Source organism: Anabrus simplex, chromosome X (genome assembly GCF_040414725.1).
Source record: "Anabrus simplex isolate iqAnaSimp1 chromosome X, ASM4041472v1, whole genome shotgun sequence".
NCBI lineage: Eukaryota > Metazoa > Arthropoda > Insecta > Orthoptera > Tettigoniidae > Anabrus > Anabrus simplex.
In genome coordinates, this window is record NC_090279.1 from 218,542,328 (window position 1) to 218,569,086 (window position 26,759).

A 26,759-nucleotide genomic window follows, 5' to 3' on the forward strand; every position below is an offset into this window, starting at 1 on the left:
CACGCAAACAAATTGGACCTCGGACCATTCTGGAGCGGGCGACCTTGTGCCGCGGCGGGAAGTTATGCTGTATGTGGCCGATCCCGTGCAGGTTAGTGCTGTCCATTTTTTGATGAGAGATTTCATGCAGCGTGTTGTTCATCAGATCGTCATCTGCTCTACCTCTCTCTCCCAGAATCTAGCAACCGCGCTCTCTTGTGTGGTAACATCGGCGTTCCTCCTGCAAGGTAGGCATTCTTCTCTTCTTCGATTTTAGCCTATACTGTCAAGTCTACGTGCCACATCGCTTGTTGCAAATTGTCGCGTAACAAGCAAGACTGCGAATCTTCCTATCAGTTATTTCCCTTAATATATTGCTATGCTGTCCATCAGAACAATTTTCGTTATGTTCATTTCCCTATACTTACGTCTAAAGGAAAACGAACCTTAGCTTACGGTTCTGTAGGTTTGCATGACGTGTTTACTCACTCCTCCAGTATGCTGGATGATATAAGGTTTCACATACGAAAATAAACACAACGGAAATTGTTCTGATGGAGTGCCCTGTCCATATGTGGCTGGGAGGCGTGACCAGTCATAATGTATACGAACACCATTCTTAGATACGGGGTATTGTATTTGGCTTGTTTCAAATTCCCTTTTGTTAAGTAAATGTTCACAACACTTATTTAAACTTTGGGATTTTAAATAGTAACAGAATCCTTCAAAGTTTAGTAACTTTGTCAAGTTTAAGTCAATCAGTCAAGTCAATCACAACTGTGTATTTCATGAGAATACTTCAATGATCACAAAGACTTCTAGTTTAAACTAGAATTTTAATGTTTTCGGAATTCGTAATTGGGACCTTTGATGATTGTGAACTGTACATACGAGCGGTTAGGCAGGTCTCCCGTTCCTCTCCGTTTGTGCCTCAAGTTAAATGCTTGCATTTCTCTCTTGGACTTAGAATTTTGCTAATTAGTTAATGCAGCGCATGGTATCTTACGAACCCCCTCCCCCTCCGTTTCCTTTATAAATTGTTTGTTTAACTTGTTCTTCGTATACATCTCGTTTCCCTTAGTTCAACTGCGCTTTCTGCGCCTCATCGTTGGTTGGCCTATCGCTATCTCTTAGTCCTGTGTTTAAATTAAAAGGATTTTTGTTTATGTTTTATGTGTATGCAATCTTGTATACCTGCAACTTCCAAACAGAGGAATCCCGAATTTTCCTGCGCGAAAATAAGAAAAAAAAAAAAAAAAAGCACAACAAAAATATACAGTTAATAAAGCCATGTCACAAAAACATATTTCACTCTGCACTTTAATAATTTCGTGTGGCTATTTCTAGCCAGGTGCAGCCCTTGTAAGGCTGAGGGTGGGCGGCATCCGCCATGTGTAGGTAACTGTGGAGGATAGTGTTATGTGAGTTGGCGACAGCGCAAACACGCAGCCCCCGAGCCATTGGAATTAACCAATGAAGGTTAAAATCCCCGATCCGGGACCCTCTGAACCGAAGGCCAGTGCGCTGACCATTCAGCCAAACAGTCGGACACTCTGCACTAAACAGGCAGATCTTCGTGCCACCACAGCGTATGTTTGGGAATTTCTGAAGATGCAGATATATTCCTTAATAATGCACCCGCACAATCGGCTGCACTTATTGTGTACAACTCCAACCAAGAAAAATCAGTCAAAATCAGCCCCACAATGAATAAAAGAAATGTTGATCTTCTGATTGCTTTCCTCCGACTTCGTATTAGAAGTGTGTTTAATGTATTTCGCATTGTGCTATGCTGATTGTTGATATCACACACTCAAGCAAGAAAACACAAATCTATCTCCTGTCCTCGACCGAAAATTACTGATGATGTACTCTGTCCAGATCAAGATTTTACTTGACGTTTAATGCCACGCCACGTTGGAAAAATGAGCAATCCTATTGGCTCAGACGACCCTGTATAATGCTTACAGCACGTGGCTTTGTTTGTGTGTATGGTTCTGGCATATCATATTCATTGTGGTTGACTATACGGTGTAACCTTGTTCAAATATTTCCTCACCACTTACATAGTAAATAGACATAGTGTAGACTTAATGTCTTGGTACACTATGTACATTTTGTAAGAATTTTAGGGTGGCGTGCACCAACCAAGAGTAAGTTCTACTTCCGTAGAAAAGTAGGCCTACTCTTAAAGTCAGCATTCGGCGACTTCCATACGAGAGTAAATTACTTCCGAAGTATTTTAGTCCTTTCAGATACTCCTGGACTAAATTACTACAAGAGTAAAATGTTGAAGAGCACCATCTTGTAGTATATTACTAAAGAAGTAAATAACGTACGAATATAGGTTAGAATTCACTCTCACGTCGTGCCTGGAGTAAGCTAAGTTTAGACTTGTTGACTAATGATAATATCGTGCCGTGTATGAGAGGAAAGACGTTTCAAACGTGTTTATGGATTACTTAGATTATATTGACGATCTCGGCGCAGTAAACGATGGGAAATATAATAGTGCGTAGGCCTACAGTGCGTGAAAGGCGAGAGACGTGTAATGTGAACACGGCGAGTTGCAGGAACGTTTTTGGTCTTAGGAAGGAATCCTTTACTTTCCTTCTAAATCTACTTGGAGATCACTTACAGCTGAATTCTTGTCTTAATTTTGTTGTATCTCTCAAATTACAGTTGCTGTGTGTCCTACGAGTGTTTCGTACCGGAGCATTTCAGTACAGTTGCCGGTGATCTAATTAACGTTCACCGTATCATTCGTCGTGTGGTTAAAGCACTAGTTGAGGCTAAGAGGGAGGTGCGCCTGGAAATGATGATGATCGTTCGGAAAATAAAAGGATATTCTTCACGTTGGCAGGTTTCCACACATCGTGGGTGCAATTGACTGTGACTGCGCGCATATTCCCATTTATTGCCCTCTCGGTGACAACGGTGAACTTTTCAGAAATCGGAAGAGGTATTTTTTTGTTTTTTTTTTCAATTTGCTTAACGTCGCACCGGCACAGATAGGTCTTATGGCAACGATAGGGCAGCAAAGGCCTAGCCATTGGGAAGCGGCCTTAAGCTAGGGCCTACAGACCCAGCATTTGCCTGGTGTGAAAATGGGAAACCACGGAAAACCATCTTCAGGGCTGCCGACAGTGGGATTCGAACCCACTATCTCCCGGATGCAAGCTCACAGCCGCGTGCCCCTGACCGCACGGCCAACCCGCCCGGTACTGTTTCTTAGTAGATTTAATAATATCACTTACAGTTACAAACAAAATCATCTCAAGAACACACGCTAAATACAACCGCGAACCACAATACCACGATAAGCGACGCTAAAAGCAGAAGTTTACGAAAACTACCATCGAACGATTGACCATTCGAGTTTAGAAAGCAATGAAAAGTTCGATTAGTAATCGAACGAAAGAAACGAGCGATTATCGAATATAAAATAAATCTTTTGAGATAATTGATCACCATCTATGGGCGGGATGAAAATGAAAATCCACAGCCTGTTTCCAGTCATTAGACTGGGTCAGGGATGGAATGAATGAAGCCTATCGCACTCCTCTGGGACAATGATTAATGAATGACAAATGAAATGACATTGGAGAGTGTTGTTGGAATGAAATATGACAAGGGAAACCGGTGTCCCACCTCCGCTTTGTCCAGCACAAATCTGACATGGAGTGACCGAGATTTGAACCACGGAACCCAGCGGTGGGAGGCCGTCGCCCTGCCCCCTGAGCCTGGAGACTCTTATGGGCGGCATGATAAAATATGTTTTAAGTCAGAATATTTGGAAATCGTATAATAACACAGCTCATCCGTACATCCGTAAAAGACACCAAAAGCTCGAGTATTTTTACGAATAGGTGTCAGGTACGATTTGCTCTTCCTCATGCACAGTATATTTGTTCCAAAGCTTGAACAGGCATTTGTAAATTCTGTGTAACGTACCTTTGTGTCTTGTCTGTTTTATGCACCTCCCGCCCTCATTTCGTTTCTAGTTGCGTGATTGAATTATTTGTTTAATCTGCCTTAACCAGGATGGTGTCCGACTCGTTGGCTGAACGGTCAGCGTACTGGCCTTCGGTTCAGAGGGTCCCGGGTTCGATTCCCGGCCGGGTCGGGGATTTTAACCTTAGTTGGTTAATTCCAATGGCACGGGGGCTGGGTGTATGTGCTGTCTTCATCATCATTTCATCCTCATCACGACGCGCAGGTCACCTACGGGTGTCAAATGGAAAGACCTGCACCTGGCGAGCCGAACCCGTCCTGGGATATCCCGGCACTAAAAGCCATACGACATTTCATTTACCAGGATGGTTTGTGTGACAAGATAAGCTGGTCACTGTTCTCCTTTACGCACAAACGTGAATACTTTTCACAGTATTTTGTAAACTGTGCAGGTGTTTAAATAACATCTAATTTGAAGTTGCCTGTAGGTCTAGGGTAATATGACACCACGGGGCTTGCCCTTTCTCTGTTCTGTTTTCAACTGAGGTAAGTCAATGATACTAATACCGGTACTCACCGATCCATGGTCAATTGCGGGGCTAGCTGTCTGATGGTGAAATATGTTGGTGGGAGGGCCTGGAGGCTCGTATGGCTACTTAACATTTCATGACCTGGCACTGCAGCATATGAGAGGAGATGAGAGGAGCACTGATCAACAGCACACTTTACTTATGTAGAGTATTTAATGACAACTAATTAAAATCTTGACAGGAATATTAACAACATTGAGATAGAAAATATGAGTGCTCGAAGCTCAATGTACAACACAATGGAACAAGCGTACGTACATCATTGAAGATTTAAAAGTCTGAAGTTAAAATGAAGGAATATTTAAAAGAGATTCTCTTGAACATGAGTGTGTAACATTTAAGCTGAAGTTGGCACTGGAGACAGATCCTTCTCTTCTTCCTCGTCATCTTCCTCGTCGTCTCCGGGCTCTCCCAAGGCGTGGACGAACTCTGCAACAGACACACGGCATCAGATAACCTGTATTACGAGTGTAGAAACCGCTCGCACAGTAAATTAAGAGTTCAAATAATTATTAGAAGATGAAAACTTGGGAATGAACACAGTAGGAAGCTGCAGTGAGAAGAGGGAGGAACAGAAACAATCTCCACATGCTCCTCATCAATCCCAGTTCTTCTCAGACCTGTTTCCCAGCTTCGTCACGAGGGTCGACTTCAACTCACCGAGGAACCATCTTAACAGACCTTCAGTCTTCATGTTGGAAGTGTGGGACAAGAAGAAAGCTGGATAAACACAGGAAAGGGGAAGATAAAGATGAATACAGGTTGTAAGAGACTGCAAACACAGAAGAGGAAACGGAACCCACCACGTAGTAGAAAGCACCCTATCACAAGAGCTGAGCAAATACGGGAGAGAGTTAAGGCCGCCACGCACAGAAGGCTTTATGTACTGTCGAGGTAGATGAATAAAGAGGAGTCGTGTAATTCGAGGAAGAGAAGAAGAAGAATGCATCATTTGATTCAATCATTGTATTTGTATGGAAAGAATGAAGAATTTAACAGTTACTTTCATTTAAATTAGGAACAGTTTCATGAACTTCTTTCTATTATTGGGGAGGATATTAACAAAAAATAGGTACGCCGGGGTCGGGAATTAGCTCAGTGGCTTACCTACTGACTTCCCAACCGAAACGATCCTGAGTTGAGATTTTCATTTTAAAAATCATGTGGCGTCAGAAGGGCATCCTCCCTTAAACCGCCGGCCAAAACCACGAACAACTGGGATAAGCTGACGAAAGAAGTAGACCATCCAAATTTTAGAATACTAGGGGACCCTTGCGAGAAATCTCGCATGTTCATACACAAATCAGTACAATATTACACAGTCTACTTACCACTTAATGTAATCTTTGATTTTTTAACATTTATGGTATCCACTTGAACGGAAGCAAATGGAAGTGCATTATTAAACTGACGAATGTTCCAGAAGTAAAGTTTGGTTTTACTATCATTCTTTTCTTAACTGATAATTACAGTAATGGAGACGTCTCAGCGGCCAAAATGCGAAGTGGACGGCAATGACGGCGCGTATTTTCCTACAGCAACAGTATGTGTAAATCGCATACTTTGTACATTTTTTGAAACTCATTTTAAAAAGAAATTATCGATATTTGTGAAATGAGAGTGTAATTCGTCACTGCTAATGTCTATTCTCTTTGTTTTGAATGATCACTTATCACGATCGGTTACTTGTGAGCGGCGCAAAACGGATCTATACTACTGAAATAATATATATGATGATAGAGTAAAAAATGTCTGTAAAATCAATTTCGAGAGTTTCACTTATTTCTTGCACAGTTTCTTTCATGATTATGTTTGGCTTTGTATCGTACAGACAAGGATATCTTTCTATCTCTTCCGACTTTATTTCGTGATAATTAACAAACACAGAAACAATTAGGGAATACAGAAGTTAACATATAACATGACTGCTACTGGCTGTGCGTGGTGGCTGGTCAAACGCCCACGTTGTACGAATGACGAACTTGGGATATGCTGCTTGTATTTCAAGTGCAATCGCAATGAACGACAAGCAGACCTGAACAGTATGTTTTGTGGCAACTCGTCCTTTCTGGGAATACAGTGGTAGAAGCTGTTGCACACATTGAGAATACATCATGTTAAACTGCACAGAATGATTAAACTCTGGCGCACAACACAAGTCAGCTCCTACAACCAGGTGGCCGTGAACTTTGGGAAACTTCAAGCGAGTGAGTTACGTTATAACGTAAGTGTTGGTAGTGTCTCGTGTTGAACGTGCGCAATGATGCCCTTGTGGACAGACTATTCGGGAGCACCACTGTGGTGTTGACACTCCCCGTAAGGAACTGGGCGTGACCATGTCATCGGCCCCTCAATACTTCAACGACGGTACTCTCAGCTCACGATACGAGTGTTGTGCTCTGCACAGACTGAACTCCACCTTATCACGCAGATCTGAATATTATCGGCACACTTTTTCTGGATAGATTTACACCTAGGTAGTGCTGAATCGATAGACGTCGGCAATCTTGGAGATTCTAAGAATCGCTTATGCATCGTGGTGCGGCATCTAGCGTACACTTTATGTACTAGTACTGTTGTTGTTTACACAGCAAAGCCAAACTATTGAATGCATGCTAGGAACAAGATTCGCATCGAGAAATGTTATATAATGTGTGTGTGACACAGTTGTTGGCTTAAGATAATAACGGTTTAGAAAGTTTATATCGATCAATCAGATTATCGATTCAATTCAAGATTTCATTTCCATTCAGTTGGCAGCGCTACCGGAACCTGAGCGCCGTACACAAATCTATCGAGAAAAAGTGTGCCGATAATGTGTGTGTTTCATGCTAGAAGTATACATTATAGTAACATACTCTGAACAGTTATTGCATCGAGAAAGACTCTTACCGTAGAAGTCAATGCGGCCATCTCCGTCCACGTCCACCTCCTTGATCATGTCTTCAACTGAAAAAAATAAACAACAAACACATCAGTCACTAGTTTTAGTTCAATTCTTATCAGTATTGCCCCTGTTGGGAGTGATGAAACTGCACGTTCTCAACCGTTGAAAACAGTCACATGCTCAAAACAGTCAGCAAAGTTTGTATATAACAGTTGGGAGATTTTTCGGTGCTAATATAAAGCTAATCTATAATAATAAAAGGAAGTGTTTGTCTGTCTGTCTGTGCGCGATGCCCAGAAAAATCTACAGCACACAGAGATCTGAAATGTTGAACATAGGTAGATGGAAGGGGGTCCGAATGCACCTCGAAGCCGGAATTTTCATTTTCGCTTTCGTTGGTGAGTTATGAACGAAAAACCATCGGAAAACGTGTATTGGGATATGACTATCCAACATGCTGTTACCAAGATTGTATGCATAGAGTCACTGTCGCTAGGCAACGTACATAAGGTAGAGAACACAATTCAAGGACCCATTTTACGTCCATGGGGTAGGAAGCTGTTTTTGTTTTGGTCTTATATGGTGTGAGGGCATATGACGCTGTTGATGGTGATTCGCCCGTCGGATGGGGACGTATAGTGTTGAGCTATTCGAGAGGAGTCGGCTATGTGCCGGCGCCGGGTTTCATCCTCTTCATTCTTACTATCATACAGTATGTCTGTGTCTGTCTGTCTGTCTGTCTGTCTGTCTGTCTGTTAGGTCATCAGCCCAGAGGCTGGTTGGATCCTCAAATAGCATCACCAAAGGCTATGCAGTTATAGGGAAACCACAAAAACCAATGGCAGTACCAAAATGAGGCGTACTAGGCAAGATGAGGAGTGAGGTAGTTTGCCATTGCTTTCCTCACTGGGCCAGGCAGAGCTATTGTAGCACAACTAACCCTATGAGCAACACCTTTCATGACACTCAGACACACTGGCTGTGCTCTGAATGTCATTAATCAGTACCACCCATACCCCAGCAGCTCCCATATTGTCACAGCCATGGATGAGACTGGGACTTCAGTGGAAGCTACACTTTGCTCTGGCCTGTGCCAAGAGATGGATGCAAAAGTACTGTATATCATGTCATTCTTTTCATCTCACTAACTCATCTGATTAGGTTGACGTCATGAAAGATATCCGATCGTAAAAGCTCGCTACGAAGATTCATCTCACTTCACATCCAAACCCCGTAGGGAAAGCGTACAAGGGTTGGAGACATATATATTTAGAGGAAATTTATAGGACACAAGATAGATGATAAGAATAAACAAGGAATAATCCATATATCAGTCAAGATGCTATTTTAAGTCCGTGGATTAGGAAGCCATTTTCCTTCGGTCCATGATGTCTGTCTGTCTGTCTGTCTGTCTGTCTGTCTGTCTGTCTGTCTGTCTGTCTGTCTGTCTGTCTGTCTGTCTGTCTGTCTGTCTGTCTGTCTGTCTGTCTGTGTGCATGTGTGCGATGCCCAGACAAATCTACGGCAAACAAAGATCCGAAATGTTTGTCATAAGTGGGCACAGGTTTTCACCTAAGACGCATGGCTGTGTCCAAGAGCAATTCTTGTACCAAGACATGAAGCTGTCAACGTCATCAATAAGCAACACTCACAAGAATTATCCGGTTACCATGTTTTCTTTCAACTAACTCAATCTCATGTTTTATTATTTCATTTAGAGAAAACATAGGCTATAGTAAAGAAGATTAGATTATAATAAACACACACAGATCTGAAATCTTTAACATTCGTGGCCACAGCATTTCACCAATCATGCATGGTTATGTCAAAGAGAAACTTTTGCTCCAAGAAGTGAAGCTGTCAACGTCATCAACAAGCAACTTTTACAAGAATTAAGCGATGTTCTACAAAGTTACAAGTCTATCGACTACACGGCAGAGCTTTTGAAAGACTTGGAGTCATCTGGAATACCCTCGAACATCTTAGAGCCGACGATTGTGGCACCGATTATCCTTCTTAAGAACAAGAATCCTGCCCCCTGCAATGAACACGACTCTGAAGCTGATGACTAATATTTTTGAAGCCATTCTCATGATTGGGCATGCCGCGAGCGAAGTAATATTCATTCCTCGGATTCGAATAATTTATTCGGGTATACAGTTTAAGTTTAGATGTCTGCAGTTCCCCGTTTGTTTCAGTTTCGCTATGAACATCAACAAGCCATAAGAACAATCTCTTAAAGTTGTAGGACTCCATCTTCGAAAAGGCTGCATGTCCCATTGTCAACTGCACGTGGTTTGTTCAAAAGTTGGAAAGGCAAACGTACTATATATATTTTAGCTCCACCTGGAAGGGCACTAATATAGTTCAACCGGAAGCTTTATAAGGAAAAAATAGTTTTTATTATATAAAACAGTTGAATTAATAAACGCGGGCAAAGCCGCGGGCACATGCTAGTACTGAATAAAATTCACTCCTCAGAAAAATAAGACTATGGACATAGATCGGAAGTGTCCCGTATTTTTGTTTCGGAAATCTGGCCAGTTTAAATAAATACATGCATGCAACTTGCGCGGCATGAATTTGTTTGTACTCGAAATTCAATCCACATCTTTTCCACTTTACGCACGAGTTGCAGAATAGGCAGTCTTGTGTACAGCTGCGTGACGGGCAGTGGAATTAGAAACGATGTCGGGTTCCTTGGGCTGTAGAACAACACGCACGGCAACCACCACCACCTCCCCTGCCGATCGTAATAGGGGACTTAAAGGGGCCCAGGGGCTCTTCAAGTTGGGAGCGTGGGTTCGCGACCTTGGGGTCCCATTAGCTGAGTCCTGGGATTGCTTCCACTTGTGCCATGCTCTTGACTTTCATCCATCCTCTCCGTCCTCTCGTGATCAACTCTTGTTCTTTTCCGACCCAGACGGTATTCGGTATGGAGACCTAAGGAGTCTTTCATTTTCAGGCCTTTTTGGCTCTCGTCTTTCTTTGTCCGATACCTTCATTTTTTCACAGTGTCGCGCCCCTTCCATTTTTCTCTCTGATTGGTTTTAACAGAGGATGGTTGCTCAGTTGTACTTTCTCTTAAAACATTACCATCGCCTTGGCTGAATGGTGATCGTAGTGACTGGATTGGACTGGGTGTCCTCAACATCGCTGCCTTCACTACAATAACACACGACAGATACCGCCCATCCTGGGTCTGCCTTACAACAGCTACACGAAATTAAATTAGAAATGATAAAGAAGTTCAAATTTTTACCTCGTTATTAATATAAATTTGTATTTGAACCATGTTTAGCAGTTTATCAACATTTCATTGAACAATATGCCGTCCTTGGGGACCCGAGTTCGATTCCAGGTACTGTCAGAAATTCAAGAATGGCAGGAGGGCTGGTTGCAGCTCTCCTCCATTGGGGGCGTACCTGAAAAGAGCTGGATCACATCAGAATAAGGACACGACTTTCTTTATTTTATTGAATAATATTGTTTCACTTGTACAAGAGGCCAGCAGACGGGTTCCCGTAGTCGTCTACTTCGTTCCGCAGATGAACTTATCGAATCCTTGTTGAGTCTAATTTTCTCCCGCATACGTTTTATACAGGCTTTATCCGATTGCTGTCTTACATTTGGATATTTTTGTGAAGAATGCCAACAGTTACAAAACATTCAATATTTTCTTTCTGCTAGAGCTCGCGCAGACATCTACACACTAAGGTACTGCCATCTCGCGATAGTGTCGACTCTCCACATCATCTCGTGCCTTCATCATTCTACTTTAAAATGTTGTATCTTGACCAGGAGAGAAATATGTCTGGTCGCTGTCGCTCGCTTAGCAGCACGTGTAGGGTACTTTAAGGTTAAACCTACGGACGTGAGCAACAATGTGTTGTGTCTGTAAAGCCATACGCTAAATACATACTTTAAAATCATATATGAAGCGCTCCCTTATATAGATTATTTATTGAACTATAATATTTTGAAGTATCACATCGATAGACCTGAACCCCAAGTGAAATAAGTTTCATGTAAATAATGTAGCAATAGAAGAAGTGTAGGCTACTTGACCTCTTAGGATTTAAGAGAAAAGTGCTCCTAAAGGATGATTAATATGTCACTTTCAGAAATGTAATGTTGGTAGAGTGCCGCCATATTTAAATAACCACATACAGCACACTTGTGTAGCAGGATCATGCTCATATTCTATGTTTTTGTATTCACGACAGCTTATTGAAATAAATGAAAAATCCACAGTTGTAGCCCTTCAGGCAAGCATCCTAGGGATATGAGCTACGAATTTTACGTAAATAAAATATAATAAAGTATGAGAATATATTCTTTATGTATTCCTAAAAGTTACAGTCGTTTTTTACATCACCGTTTAGGTTAGCAGTTTGCTTTTTTTTCTACCACTACGAGCGCTAATGTGAGTCATTGGAGAGTTTCACTGAAATTAAATGAAATGGCGTATGGCTTTTAGTGCCGCAAGTGTCCGAGGACATGTTCGGCTCGCCAGGTGCAGGTCTTTCTGCGCGTCGTGACGAGGATGAAATGATGATGAAGACGACACATACACCCAGTCGTCGTGCCAGGGGAATTAACCCTGCCGGGAATCCAAACCGGGACCCCTGTGACCAAACGCCAGCACGCTAACCATGGAGCCGGACAGAGTTTCACTTAAGCCCTTACAACTACATTGGGTGTAGACATTTTTCGAAAAATCAAACAAAGCCTGAGGGTATTGAAAACACATTACAGGACGACTTATGTAAATAAGTTAATTTTGCTAGAATTGGAATAAAAAAGAAAACGAGTAAAGAAACAAAGGATTTTATGCATTTTTTTCGGAAATGCGTTTAGGCCGGACGTGATTTTCAAAATTTGTTTTGTTTAGTTTGATAGAGCTATCCAAGACTAAGAATTTGCAATCTTTGAACTTTCGGCACAATTGAGCAAACTGCTTATGAGGACCGCTACTTTGTTTTCAATGTTAAAACCATGCTCTACTCACTCTCCTCCTCGGACAAGTCCTCCCCCAGGCACTGCAGCACGGCGCGCAGATCAGAAGCGCTGATGTAGCCACGGTTGTGCTTATCGAACACCTGCAAACAAAACACAGTTATAAAAGTAATTACAACATTGTGCTGTATATCCCTTCCACAGAGATGAGAGGCATTCGCAATCGCGATAACTGCCAATTGTACGTGTTTTCACGAAATACAAGCACAGTTACATATTCTCATGTTTACTAAGAAACTACCCAAGAGGTAGGAATATCTCCAGCAAAGAGGTGTGCACTGTTTGCATCTGCAATAGGCTTGAGATCAGAAGTTTGACGCAGATACTTAAAACTTTTAAAAGCCACAAGTTTACTTGATCAGTTTCCCCTTTTTTCACTTTTATTATGCACATTTATCAAAGAATTAGATACACTTAAAGATAAGTGACAATTTTGCAGAGATAATAATAATAATGAGCGAGTTGGTTCATGTATCCGTGAGATAAGATTCCAACTCCATCGTTAACTACCTAGAACCTGTGACACGCCCTACAACCTGTTCGCATATTTTTTCCAAATGTCATTAGTAGGGCTCGGATGTTTAGAAAAGTCATTTTTTCTGTGTCTCTATTTTCTTGTCTGATTGGATTTCGGTGCTAATCAGGTGATTATCGTCACAATTAAGTGATTTTCATTTGTCATATAAATGCATATTTTGGCTATTTTTTGCCATAAGGTCATATTTTGAGCTATTTTAGTAGATACGTCATATTTCGGCGGTTTGACGACAGCAGTAGGTGTGCAAAATCATCTTCAACTTACCGAATGCGAAGTAGTGTTCAAAAAACTGCTTCGCGGTATCACGCTCTTGATATACACGCTTTGTATACAACGAAGATGTCAACCAACCCGCTGTACTCGGCAACCCGGTCTCCCAGGTAGAGGCAGAAATAATCCGGAAAATCCCTTCCCAGCAGTGGGGTAATTACTTATGGTAATCGCGCACTTGTCTTGGTTCACATATTAGAATCTCAACTTCCTTTCACTTACACAAGCGTCAGTTTACAGTAAATCGTATCCCAGCATACATTCAAGTATGCCTAAGGGAAAGTCTTCTACTAGTGTTAAGTTACCAAGCTTTGTTAAGGAATTTGGAGAAGAATATTTCTATACAGACGGTTTAGTTCTATTTTGCAAGTTGTGTGAAGTGAAAGTCGTGGCAGCACGGCAAAACACAGCAGCAATGTTAAACGCCAACATGTCGATAAGAAGAGGCTGTTACATCTTCAGTGATGGACAGATGTTCGGATTTTTCAAAGGAACTTTGTGAGATGATGGTGGCTGCAAATATTCCTCTAAACAAGGTGAACAATCCCCATTTCAAGAATTTCCTAAAACATCTGTTCCTACAGAATCAACACTGCGAAAAAACTATTTATCGTGTTGCTATGAAGATACTCTAAATCGAATACGACACAATATAGCAGACAATAAGATTTGGATATCTATTGATGAGACGACGGATACTCCAGGTAGATATATAGGGAGTGTAATTATTGGAACACTCCGTCTTGATCGCCCTGGGGACATTTTACTACTAAGCTCAGAAGTTTTAGAGAGAGCAAATCATTCAACGATTGTAAATTTTGTGGAAGGATGAAATTAAATGGGAAAACGTTCTTCTCTTTGTTACTGATGCTGCTCCGTACATGGTGAGAGCTGCTGAAAGCCTCAAGCTGTTTTATCCAAGAATGATTCACGTCACTTGCTTTGCGCATGCACTGCATAGGGTGGCAGAAGAAATTCGTGGAAATTTTCCTGAAGTCGATAAATTAATACCTAACGTCAGAGAAAATAAATTTGAAAGCACCACTGCGGGTTGCGACTTTCAAGGAGTTAGCTCCTTCGACACCACTCCATCCACAGCCATAGGTGGGGGGCGTGGCTCGATGCTGCCGCGTATTATTGCGAAAACTACTCTTACTATCAAACACATTGTTAACGGCTTCAACAAAGATGATGCCTCTTCTATCAAGATTGCGCAGGAATTGTTTTTCAACAGTTTGTCAGGCAGTCTGGCATATATTAAGTCGAACTTTGGAATTTATCGAGTGCAGTTACTCGTTTAGAAGCTGCTAGCTTAGAACTTCATGCAAGTATTGACATTGTGAGAAGTGTTGAACTTTCACTACAACAACCACGTGGAATAGTTGGTGATAGTGTAAAACGGAAACTTCAAAATGTGCTTAATCGAAATGATGGTCTTCACCGTATGTGCAAGATAAATGATGTTCTTAAAGAAGAAGGTACCAGTACACTTCAAGATGAGTGCATACTCGAGAGCAGTTATTTAACATTCTTTAAATATGCATCAATAACGTCTTGTGACGTAGAAAGAAGCTTCTCTTCTTAAAAGAATGTGTTAAGTGATAATCGGAGGTCTTTCGCGCCTAATGCTTTGAAGATGAATCTTGCACTTCAATTCCACCCGCGGAGAAGAATGAAAAAGGTATGTGAGTTTGCACTATAGGCTCTGACGCCCTATCATAATGTATTGTCCGGCTCCATGGCTAAATGGTTAGCGTGCTGGCCTCTGGCCACAGGGGTCCCGGGTTCGATTCCCGGCAGGGTCGAGAATTTTAACCATCATTGGTTAATTTCTCTGGCACGGGGACTGGGTGTATGTGTCGTCTTCATCATCATTTCATCCTCATCACGACGCGCGGGTCGCCTACGGGCGTCAAATCGAAAGACCTGAACCTGGCGAGCCGAACATGTCCTCGGACACTCCCGGCAGTAAAAGCCATACGCCATTTCATTTCATAATGTATTGAAAAACATCTACTTAATTCGTTTCTTGGTGCTCAATTTAAACTTTAACGCATTTCAATAATCTTAATGAAATCTGGGCTTAAACGTTCCAAAATATATATTTTTAAATATATTGATTTCTAGTTTTCTCGTATTTCGAACCACCAATGCAGGGTGCAAACATGTTTTGACTTTTAAAATGTTGTGTGATCTGATAATCTTAGCGAACTTAGTACTCTATAGGCATGTATTCACGAAGGTTTGATAAGTGAATCAAGGATAATAGACTGAATAATTGCTGCACATGTATATTCAGAAAACTAATATTAAAGTAAGAATAATGAATTTATATAACAAATATGTTTCAGAGGAATTGACGTTTCGATTTCTAATTTATTTTAAAATGTCCATATTTTGATTAATCGTTTTCGGGTCATGTTTTGTAATTTTTACGTGCTATTTCGTCACTTTTGAGGTCATATTTGCTTGCTTATTTGGGCTATTTTTAGGTCTTACACATCCGAGCCCTAGTCATTAAGTTAAAGCAAGACCTTAATTCACACGCTAATCGGTAAAGGTTTACCATCCGTGGCCTAAAAGATGTGTTGCGTGGATGTGTTTCCATTTCACTCCAGCCAAATGCACCTTAACTAAGGCCACGGCCGTTTCCTTACCTGTCCTAGCTTCTTCCTTTCTTCCGTCGTCGAAAACCTCTATTGTGTTAAGCCATAAACGACTTGCAAGGGAAAAAAAAAATGTGAAATTCACTTCTTCACGGCGCTGGCCTTCTAACAACAACTTGGCTCAGTCCGGTGGTATTTGAAGGTGCTGAGATACGTCAGCCTTGTGTCGATAGATTTACTGGCACGTAAAAGAACCCCTGCGGGACTTAATTACGGTATCTCCGAAAACCGTTAAAAAGGAATTTAGTGGGATGTAAAGCCAATAAGAGAAAATCTTCAGGTAGTACCTTGTTGCCAGAGAGCAAGTTGGCGAGCGAGAAGGTTCGGGTGACAGTAAAATTGTAGATGTTAACATTAAATCAGCAATGAGGAAATAGAGGTGGTTAATCTTCGTTGGCTCTAAAATTAATCGCGAAAGCTCTGTACCGTTGCAGTCATACACGAACATCAGTGTGAGAACCAAATGCTGTCGTTGAAGGAGACCGACAGGAGGAGGACCGATGTATTTCAGCTTTGGTGTTGGCGACATCTCCTGAGAACACCCTTGACAGCCAGAGTTGGTAATAAGAACATCTTAGTCAAGGGAGTGTTGTGAGACGTAATGAAAAGTCCATCCAGATGGTTAAATACTGGCATGACTATGACTGAACTGAAGGCAATCATACCACTTTCGCACCTTCCGTCGCCGAAATCTTCGATGTGTTAGTGCGACGGTAAAAAAAAAGTAGCCTGAATGGGGGAGAAATGATCCATAGGGTGAACGAGAGCCGAACTGAAAGGTGGTGCCATACGCACCTCCTGCTCACCAACTCAACCTCCTCTAGACACATCGACACCAACTCACCCAGAAGACTTCTGCACACAGTGTGACCAACTCACCCAGAAGAACTCTTCACACAGTGTCACCAACTCACCCAGAAGACCTCTCCACACAGTGTTACCAACTCACCCAGAAGACATCTACACACGATGTTACGAACTCACCCAGAAGACCTCTACACATAGTGTTACCAACTCATCCAGAAGACCTCTGCACACAGTGTTACCAACTCACCCAGGAGACCTCTACACACAGTGTAACCAACTCATCCAGAAGACCTCTGCACATAGTGTTACCAGCTCATCCAGGAGACCTCTGCACACGGTGTTACCAACTCACCCAGGAGACCTCTACACACAGTGTTACCAACTCACCCAGGAGACATCTACACACAGTGTAACCAACTCATCCAGAAGACCTCTGCACATAGTGTTACCAACTCATCCAGGAGACCTCTACACACAGTGTAACCAACTCATCCAGAAGACCTCTGCACACAGTATTACCAACTCAACCAGAAGACCTCTGCACACAGTGTAACCAACTCATCCAGAAGACCTCTGCACATAGTGTTACCAACTCACCCAGGAGACCTCTACACACAGTGTAACCAACTCATCCAGAAGACCTCTGCACACAGTATAACCAACTCACCCAGAAGACCTCTGCAGACAGTATTACCAACTCACCCAGAAGACCTCTACACACAGTATTACCAACTCATCCAGAAGACCTCTACACACAGTGTTACCAACTCACCCGGAAGACCTCTGCACACAGTGTTACCAACTCAACCAGAAGACCTCCACTACTGCAGTGTGACCAACTCACCCGGAAGGCGTCACGCAGTTCCTTCTCCTCCTCGTCAGCAGTCTTCTCGGTGGCGGCCCCCATGTTAGCCACGATCTGTACGAACTCCTCGAAGCTGACGTTGCCATCACCATCAATGTCCACCTCATGTAACATCTGCTCCAGCTCGTCCTCGCGAGCGAACTGCCCCAGACTCCTCATGACGCGCCCCAGCTCGTCCTGGGTGATGCTGCCGTCGTTGTCCTTGTCGAACAGACGGAACGCCTCGCGGAACTCTGCAACACCACAAAGCATTCTTCCAGGAAGGATTTTTTTCTTTTTTGCTATTTGTTTTACGTCGCACCGACACAGATAGGTCTTACGGCGCCGATGGGACAGGAAAGGGCTAGAAGTGGGAAGGAAGCGGCCGTGGCCTTATTTAAGGTACAGCCCCAGCATTTGCCTGCTGTGAAAATGGAAAACCACGGAAAACCATCTTCAGGGCTGCCGACAGTGGGATTCGAACCTACTATCTCCCGAATACTGGATACTGGCCGTACTTAAGCAACTGCAGCTATCGAGCTCGGTCCAAGTAGGATCTGTTATCATAACCCCCTCCCAAATGTGACTATGGACTCATTTCAAAGTTCTGTACATGGTAGTTCAACATAACACAAACAACGCTTAGTTCGTTGTGGAAGACGCCAAAGTGATAATTTTTGTTTGCGATACTATCAAGGCTATGGTGTACGGGACTCCTTGTGGGGTTGAACGTTTGAACTTCCCTTTTTTCAGTTGAAACATAAAACAATATATGGGGTAAACAGTAGCCACGGAATATCGCTTTTAACTTAATTTTGAGATTTATAAAAAAATGTTAAATACTACAGAACACCGGGCGAGTTGGCCGTGCGGTTAGGGCCGCGTAGCTGTTGGCTTGCATCCGGGAGATAGTGGGTTCGAACCCACTGTCGGCAGCCCTGAAGATGGTTTTCCGTGGTTTCCCATTTTCACACCAGGCAAAGGCCACGGCCGCTTCCTTCCCAATCCTAGACATTTCCTTTCCTACCGTCGCCAAAAGACCAATCTGTGTCGGTGCGTAGTAAAAAAACCACAGAACTCATTACTGATATTAGGAAACGTTTACTCGGTTAAAGGCGTCACCCATAACGCGCATGCGTGTATTTCAGTCAATCAGTCACCACTGATCTGCATTTAGGGCAGTCGCCCAGGTGGCAGCCTTTTTTTAAATGATCGCAAAGAAATTGGAAATTTATTGAACATCTCCCTTGGTAAGTTATTCCAATCCCTAACTCCCCTTCCTATAAATGGATATTTGCCCCAATTTGTCCTCTTGAATTCCAACTTTATCTTCATATTGTGATCTTTCCTACTTTTAAAGACACCACTCAAACTTATTCGTCTACTAATGTCATTTCACGCCATCTCTTCCCTGACAGCTCGGAACATGCCACTTAGTCGAGCAGTTCCTCTCCTTACTCCCAAGTCTTCCCTGCCCCAACTTTGCAACATTTTTGTAACGCTACTCTTTTGTCGGAAATCACCCAGAACAAAACGAGCTGCTTTTCTTTTCTTTTTTTTTTTTTTTTTCAGTTCTGGAGTCAGGTAATCCTGGTGAGGGTCCCATAGACTGGAACCATACTCTAGTTGGGGTCTTACCAGAGACTTATATGCCCTCTCCTTTACATCCTTACTATAACCGCTAAACACCCTCATAAGCATGTACAGAGGTCTGTACCCTTTATTTACAATCCCATTTATGTGATCACCCCAATGAAGATCTTCCCTTATTAACGCCTAGATACTTACAGTGATCCCCATACGGAACTTTCACCCCATAAACGCAGTAAATAAAACTGAGATGACTTTTCCTATTTGTGAAACTCACAATCTGACTTTTAACCCCGTTTATCGTCATACCATTGCCTACTGTCGTCTCACAACATTATCGAGGTCATCCTGCACCCGCTCACAATCTTATAACTTATTTATTACTCTGTACAGAATAACATCATCTGCAAAAAGCCTTATCTTTGATTACACTTCTTTACTCATATCACTTATATATATAAGAAAACATAAAGGTCCAATAATACTGCCTTAAGGAATTCCCTTATTATTTATTACAGGGTCAGATAAAGCTTCGCCTACTCTAATTCTCTAACATCTATTTTCTAGAAATATAGCCACCCATTTAGTCACTCTTCTGTCTAGTCGAATAGTACTAATTTTTGACAGTAGTCTCCCATTATCCACCGTATCAAAGCTTTAGACAGGTCAATCGCGATACAGTCCATTTGACCTCCAGAATCCAAGATATTTGCTATATCTTGCTGGAATCCTGCAAGTTGAGCTTTACTGGAACAACATTTCCTAAACTCGAAATGCCTTCTATAGAACCAGTTATTAATTTCACAAACATGTCTAATATAATCAGAAAGAGTGCCTTCCCAAAGTACAACGCATGTCAAACTGACGGTGTAATATTAATAAGACAGAGGGCCACTTATGTGGGACATAAATACACTTTTGAATAGATGGTACTCTGAACAAGTGAGAGTTTCTCTAAGAAGGGGTGAAAAAAGTCGTATAATAGAATATTATAAGTGAAACATGTACATTACATCTTTATGTCGTTTCGTTAAACTTAATAAAGCGTATAATATGCATGATATTTTTATGAAAACTGTTGACGGTATTGTTTAATCATGGGTAAACATTTTATCGCACTCCTAATGCGAATACAGTTAACACACAATGTTTTCTTAGGCACTGAGTATACTGCGCAAATGATAATATCCTCTTATAATTTGCTATTCTTTCAGAAAGGTACAGTAAGCCCATTCAATTTTTTCATTAACTTCTCTCAGATTCGTTCTATTTTTCCAATCACAAAATAAATTATACTCATGTAACGAAGCAGACTTCTTTGGAGTGAATGAAGAGGTAACCATTTTAGCATTTTCAGGTGTGAATATATCATTTTGTTTTAAAATTCCCACCTCTAACGTTTACACGTCCACGAACATTCAAATGTTCCATACATCTCCACGTCAACTCGCATTATTGGCATCAGTAACTAGAGTCCCGTTGACAAATGTTTCATTGAAATAAGTTGTGTAAATATTGCCAGTAATGGATGTCTCACTCGTAGAAATTGCCTCGGAGGCTAAACATTCTACTGAGAATTAATTCCTAATTTGCTGTCTTATAACTATTATCATGACAAATATAAGTCCAAGGGTGAGAACTCAGCCAATATAGCATGGTAGTTCGTGGTCCCGCCACTGCAAGCACTGCCCAACACTAGTTCCCGCAAGCCGGGTATAGAAAAGTGCGGGAGACGTTACTGTGCGAGATATTTCAGTGAATAAGATTAATTTTCTTTGCTTTCAGTTCCTAAACTCAGTGTTGTGTACTTGAAGCATGCATCTTATATGGCTCGATTAATTTATTAGTTACCGGGCGAGTTGGCCGTGCGCGTAGAGGCGCGCGGCTGTGAGCTTGCATCCGGGAGATAGTAGGTTCGAATCCCACTATCGGCAGCCCTGAAGATGGTTTTCCATGGTTTCCCATTTTCACACCAGGCAAATGCTGGGGCTGTACCTTAATTAAGGCCACGGCCGCTTCCTTCCAACTCCTAGGCCTTTCCTATCCCATCGTCGCCATAAGACCTATCTGTGTCGGTGCGACGTAAAGCCACTGGCAAAAAAAAAAAATTATTAGTTCAGCATGCCGTGGTGTTTTGTGCCTGGCTTGGTAGAGTAGTTGATGATATGCGATTTGTTCACCACGGAAGGATAGTGAGTTAACGCGTAATAGCAGAATTTGTCATGTTCATTTTTTGTTGATTTGACAGTAAAATAAGATCATTTTTAGTGAATGTTGAAAAAAATGGATATCTCTCGTGTGAGATGGAAATTACGTCCAGGAGCAGTGCCTCATCACTCTTCTAAATTTAGTGAGTGTTCGCCCTGTGCCCAATCTCTACTTGAGAATAATCAAAGTACATTTTCAGTTTTCACCGAAATAAGACTATGGTTCCAGCAACAATGAAGTGTTTTTAACACGTCCTTCGAAAAGTGCATGCGACATTCTTTTCCAGGTCGAGAAAGTAATTAATGGAAAACTGAACTCAAAATCGATGTGGGCGAAATTTTTTTGGTTGTATCGATTCCATAGAAAAAAAATCAGTTGATCCTTCAAGAGCTGGCTGTTGTCCTCAACATATTATGGATATAATCCACAGACTTGTTTATCATTATCTGAAGTGCCGATTTTTTTTTCAGAACGAAGGTAATTCGGTGAGATTTACAATCTTGAACATCTTCATACGGAAGCTTTTGAAAGTGCAGTAACCAACAAATTGAGTTGGTAAGTAGAGTATTACCTTTATTTTAATATGCTGTGAGTTAGTCTGTGTGCTAGTTATGTACACGCCAGTAACCTGCCCTGTGATGATGAAGGCCGTAGCTGTTATTTCCATACCGAGCTCGACAGCTGCAGTCGTTTAAGTGCGGCCAGTATCCAGTATTCGGGAGATGGTAGGTTCGAACCCCACTGTCGGCAACCTTGAAAATGGTTTTCCGTGGTTTCCCATTTTCACACCAGGCAAATGCTGGGGCTATACGTTAATTAAGGCCACGGCTGCTTCCTTCCCACTCCTAGCCCTTTCCTGTCCCATCGTCGCCATAAGACCTATCTGTGTCAGTGCGACATAAAGCAACTAGCAAAAAAAAAAAAAAAAAAATTACTCCATATATAATTTTTCCATTGTACCCTGCCGTGGTATTTTAATTGTAATGTCCCATTGTTTTTTACAAGATAGTGTATTATATTTATCAGTTACGGAGTAATGAGTTTCCCAAGACGAGCTGATCGGTACTGCGGACTTGCGGAGTGTTGCCTGGCGGGGCGCGCTTGAAGTCCAGGAGTCCTCACACTTGTTCTTATAATCTTCGACATGCTATTGCGCTACCATGACAAGAAAGGAATCTTTTGAACTTACTGTACGTACGTAGAGGTGCCTTTGTTTATTAAAATACGAAATATTGAAACAATAGAAGAATTCGGATCTTTATTTCAAGCCATGCGTCATGTCTTGTGTATTCTGTGAAGTTCTTCAAAGCTATATTGTTCGTTCTTTAGTTATTAAGGGTTTAATGAAAATTCAAATCCTCGACCCGGCCGGGAATCGAACTCGGAACTCTGTTTTCTAAAGGCCAGCATTGTAACCAGTTAGTCAATAGGTTTATGAAGATGATTATTTATTTGGCATATTCAGGACATAGAATTACAGAATGTCATGAGTGAAATAATAATAATAATAATAATAATAATAATAATAATAATAATAATAATAATAATAATAATAATAAAATCGTAGCAATAGTTATTTAGCCACGGAAAGTGATCTTATACGTTACTAGTGAGATGTCGGAGTTTCGAAACGAGAAACGTAAATTCATTTCTTTAGTGACTGTTGCGTACAATATTTTATTTCATGCTGGGATGAATTTACTTAATTTAAATTAAGTGAATGATAATATTGATAGTTGGCATGCAATTCATCCATGTTTGACTAATGCAGTGTGTGTGTGTGTGTGTGTGTGTGTGTGTGTGTGTGTGTGTGTGTGTGTGTGTGTACATAATTAAACATCGAAATGAATGTTATTTGAAGCAGTGAACAGTTCACTAAGCTATCAGACTGTGAAGTGTGAACATCTTTGTCCAGTGTCTCTTGTTTCAGCTTCAAACGATTTTGATCTTCTAGTGTTTCATAACCCCGACCGTTGGCTAGCCCTCGACCAGTAGTACGAGATAGACAGGAATCGAACCGATCAACCTCCTAATCAGTTCACACAGAACAATATTTATGACAATGAATTTTTTATGCTATGTTTTATTGTTATTTTTCTAGCAAGCCGTCTGTACAGTTCGAGTAATTAACAAATTATAACTGTATCGTAGTCCTGCATGTCGTCATTTCCAGAGTCGATTAAGAAAACTAAAGCAAAGAACTTCATAAGAGACAGACAATTAAATCTTGCGAAAACTGTAACAAAAGACATGATTAAGCGCATTGCTGTAGTAAAGAAAGTCATTGGTATATATTAATATTATATGTATTTATGGGTACCAAATTTTACTCTTGATTCAGCTTCAACCCATTATGATGATCTATTTAAGACACAAAGTCTGCGTAACCTAATTGCCTTCTTTAGCGGACTGTGATTCCTTACCGCACTCTTGTATTAGAAGTCGTCTGATTGATTGAACTCCACTTCACAATAATGTAAACACGGTGAATAAGCAGACCCCAAACTTAACCTTGTTGAATTGTTTCTCGGCCTGATTACAGCGCTGCGCCGTGGTTCAGCACCCAACTACAGCAAATTGCCTAGGTTAATCCATTTCCGACCGTATATATGACAGTACCGAACATCATGAAGTTCGTCTTACCTTCAATAAGGACCATGTTTACGACTCTAATAGCTTAGTTAGTTAAAAATGAAGCCATTTTTTCAGAATTAATACTAGACATTTTTTGTTATCAGTTCTGGACGTCAAAACGTAACAAAAGACGACACGTTCAAGCGCAGTACTACTGAAGAAAGTCGTGGGTGTGTGGACCCGTGCTGCTCCGTGCTTCCACCATTCGACTGTATCTGTATCTTAACATTTTCAAACGATCTTGATGCAACATACTGTTTCGGGTAAGTAGACACCCACGTTTTCAAGATTTTGTCCCTGCGCTTTATTAATGGTCATACAGAAGGCTAGTCGCTGTACGTACGTAGAGTGTTTTCCCTTAGCAGCATATACATCAGGAACGTTCTGCCAAGGTCAGACAATCAGAGTATCTGCCAGAGAATAGTATTCTTCCGTCATTACAGGCAGTGTATACCGTTCTGGCTTCACAGGCTGCATGCAATGAATTTACTTAGGATGAAAATCACATAATTATATCAGAATAAAAGTGTCAATCGCATAGCAACCTGCTAAGTGCAGAATTAATTGCGGGTTAGGGTAAGCCTTCACCTGCAATTATTGGAGTGATCATTTTATGATTACTCAAAGAAGGCTGAACTAAGAGACCTATTCACGGGCAGGTAATTTCGGAGAGAGAAATGAAGAAACTCGGTCCAGTAGACCGGACGGACGGACGGATTTGGCAAAGCTGATTTTAGTAAACTCTTTTAATTATAGATTTACTCATGATTACCAAAATTAATGTACTCTCAATTTCCCCGAAAGTTATTATGATGTTCTATTTAAGAGGTAAATAAACATAAAATTCCACCAATCATTTGCGTCTACATAATTGGTAATTAACGTCAAGTACAAATAAACCGTACCTGATCACTGCTGTCATCAGTTTCACGCTTGTTCTGATGTCATATGAGCTTGTAGATTCTTCAGTTTCCTCAAGGTGTAACTTTGATTCTGTTCTACATTCATGTTTGTACAGAGTGATTTTCCACACTCATAGTCACGCTCTCGCGTGCAAAAGAACCACACTCGTTGCATAAATATTCAACTTTCGTAACCAATGTCAGAGAGAAAAAGGAAGCGTGTGTCAAAGCCTGCTTGATCGTTTCGTATCGAGTTCTTTGATGAGATGAAAGTGCGATAAGGCACGGGCTAGAGACAGTAGCGTCCTCTCCCAATCGATATATCGAAAACGGGCCGGACGCGTCTCTTTTGTGAGCAGTGCTTTAAATACCAACCACGCCCGTTCGTACTACTGCCCCTGGATCCGGGGGGTTCACAGAACGAATAAGAATAATGCGTCTGGCCTGCGGAGAGAGTTGACGCCTGAAGCGCTTCTGTGAGAATGAGGCCCTACCTGTGATCAATTCTATTGATGAAGACAGGGCACACACTCACCACCGATTCTCCTGTGGGTGGGGGCGGTAGAAAAACACCCATGGTATCCCCTGCCTGTCATAAGAGGCGACTAAAAGGGGCCCCATGGGTCTCAACTTTGGAGTGTCGGTTAGCGACCATGGGGCCGTTAGCTGAGTCCTGGCATTGCTTCCACTTACTTGTGCCAGGCTCATCTCTCTCTCTCTCTCTCTCTCTCTCTCTCTCTCTCACACACACACACACACATCTATCATGTCCGACCTCCCTTGGCCAACTCTTGTTCTTTTCCGACCCCGACAGTATTAGAGCATTCGAGGCCACGCCCTTCGTGGCTCTTGTCTTTCTTTACCGATACCTTCATTTTTGAAGTGTCGGATCTCTTCCATTTTTCTTTCTGATTAGTATTAATAGAGCATGGTTGCCAGTTATACATCCCCTTAAAACAATAATCACCATCACCACCACCACGACTTGGCTGAATGGTTAGCGTCGCGCCCCGGGTTCGATTCCCCGGGCGGGTGAGGGTTTTTAACCTCCTTTGGTTAGTTCCTGTCGCTTGAACTGTATCATTTTGATGGTCTTGATACATATTTTAACATAACACATCACAGAAACACCTAAAATTGTAAATACACCCCTCCCATAGGACTGGCGTGAGGAAGGGCATCCGGTCGTAAAACTGACTGTCGACCCGGAAAATGGCCAGAAAAGAGGAAGATGAAATGAAAATATTGTACTTCTGAACACGCATCAAAATAGCTTCAGTGTTGGTTCTTCTTTTAACAATGAATGTGTTTTATTTAGGTGCTGCCATCTATCGGGGATGAAGAAGACACAAAGCACGCGTCAGTCACCAGGCAGTTCGTAACCATGACGACTGGAAGTTCGCCGTTTTTGCACTTTGAAATTCTTGAATATCTCCATTAGTATGGCTCTTACGGTGAAACTGTGTCACATCTAAATTATTGTGAATTAGAATTTCTTTAATAATTATGTACGTATTTTAGATGGAATATAATCGCTATTATATCCGTTATTATTGTGCGGTGAAGGGCTTGCAAGATAAAATAAAAGGACTTATTTGTTATGCGACTTTTAAAAAAAACACCCCTTATACTCTTTAAAATTATCTAATAATGAAAATATTGTTTATGTTTATAAATTCTGTGTAACGTTTGGCAATGCACATTCAATAAAGCTCAGTAAAGAGGCCCAACCCCCTACCATCTCCTCTATTTCTCACATCCTCCTACCCACCTCCCTCATCCATCAAACCTCCGCAACCCGCCCGCAACTCTTGGCCAGAGCGAGGGCGTCACCCTCTAGGTGGCCCGCCCCACCCCTTCAGGGTGGGGAA

At 41.7% G+C, this 26,759-nt stretch overlaps 1 protein-coding gene and 1 long non-coding RNA gene across 8 annotated transcripts in view; one reads left to right on the plus strand and one right to left on the minus strand.

Moving 5' to 3' along the window:
• Positions 1–26,617, plus strand: LOC137503134 (uncharacterized). Its single transcript, XR_011019073.1, has 4 exons — positions 1–91; positions 176–227; positions 21,823–21,907; positions 26,207–26,617. It is a non-coding gene; the product is annotated as an uncharacterized lncRNA (long non-coding RNA).
• Positions 4,658–26,759, minus strand: part of LOC136886302 (calmodulin) — a 156,916-nt gene continuing 134,814 nt past the window's right edge. For all 7 annotated transcript variants that reach the window (XM_067159037.2, XM_067159034.2, XM_067159032.2 and 4 more), the window contains 4 exons: positions 17,555–17,808; positions 12,422–12,512; positions 7,416–7,472; positions 4,658–4,952 (listed from right to left, as the gene is read on the minus strand). In XM_067159037.2, the coding sequence (XP_067015138.2) occupies positions 4,861–4,952; positions 7,416–7,472; positions 12,422–12,512; positions 17,555–17,808 (494 nt within the window). In that variant the 3' untranslated portion in view covers positions 4,658–4,860. The remainder of the gene's footprint in view (positions 4,953–7,415; positions 7,473–12,421; positions 12,513–17,554; positions 17,809–26,759) is intronic.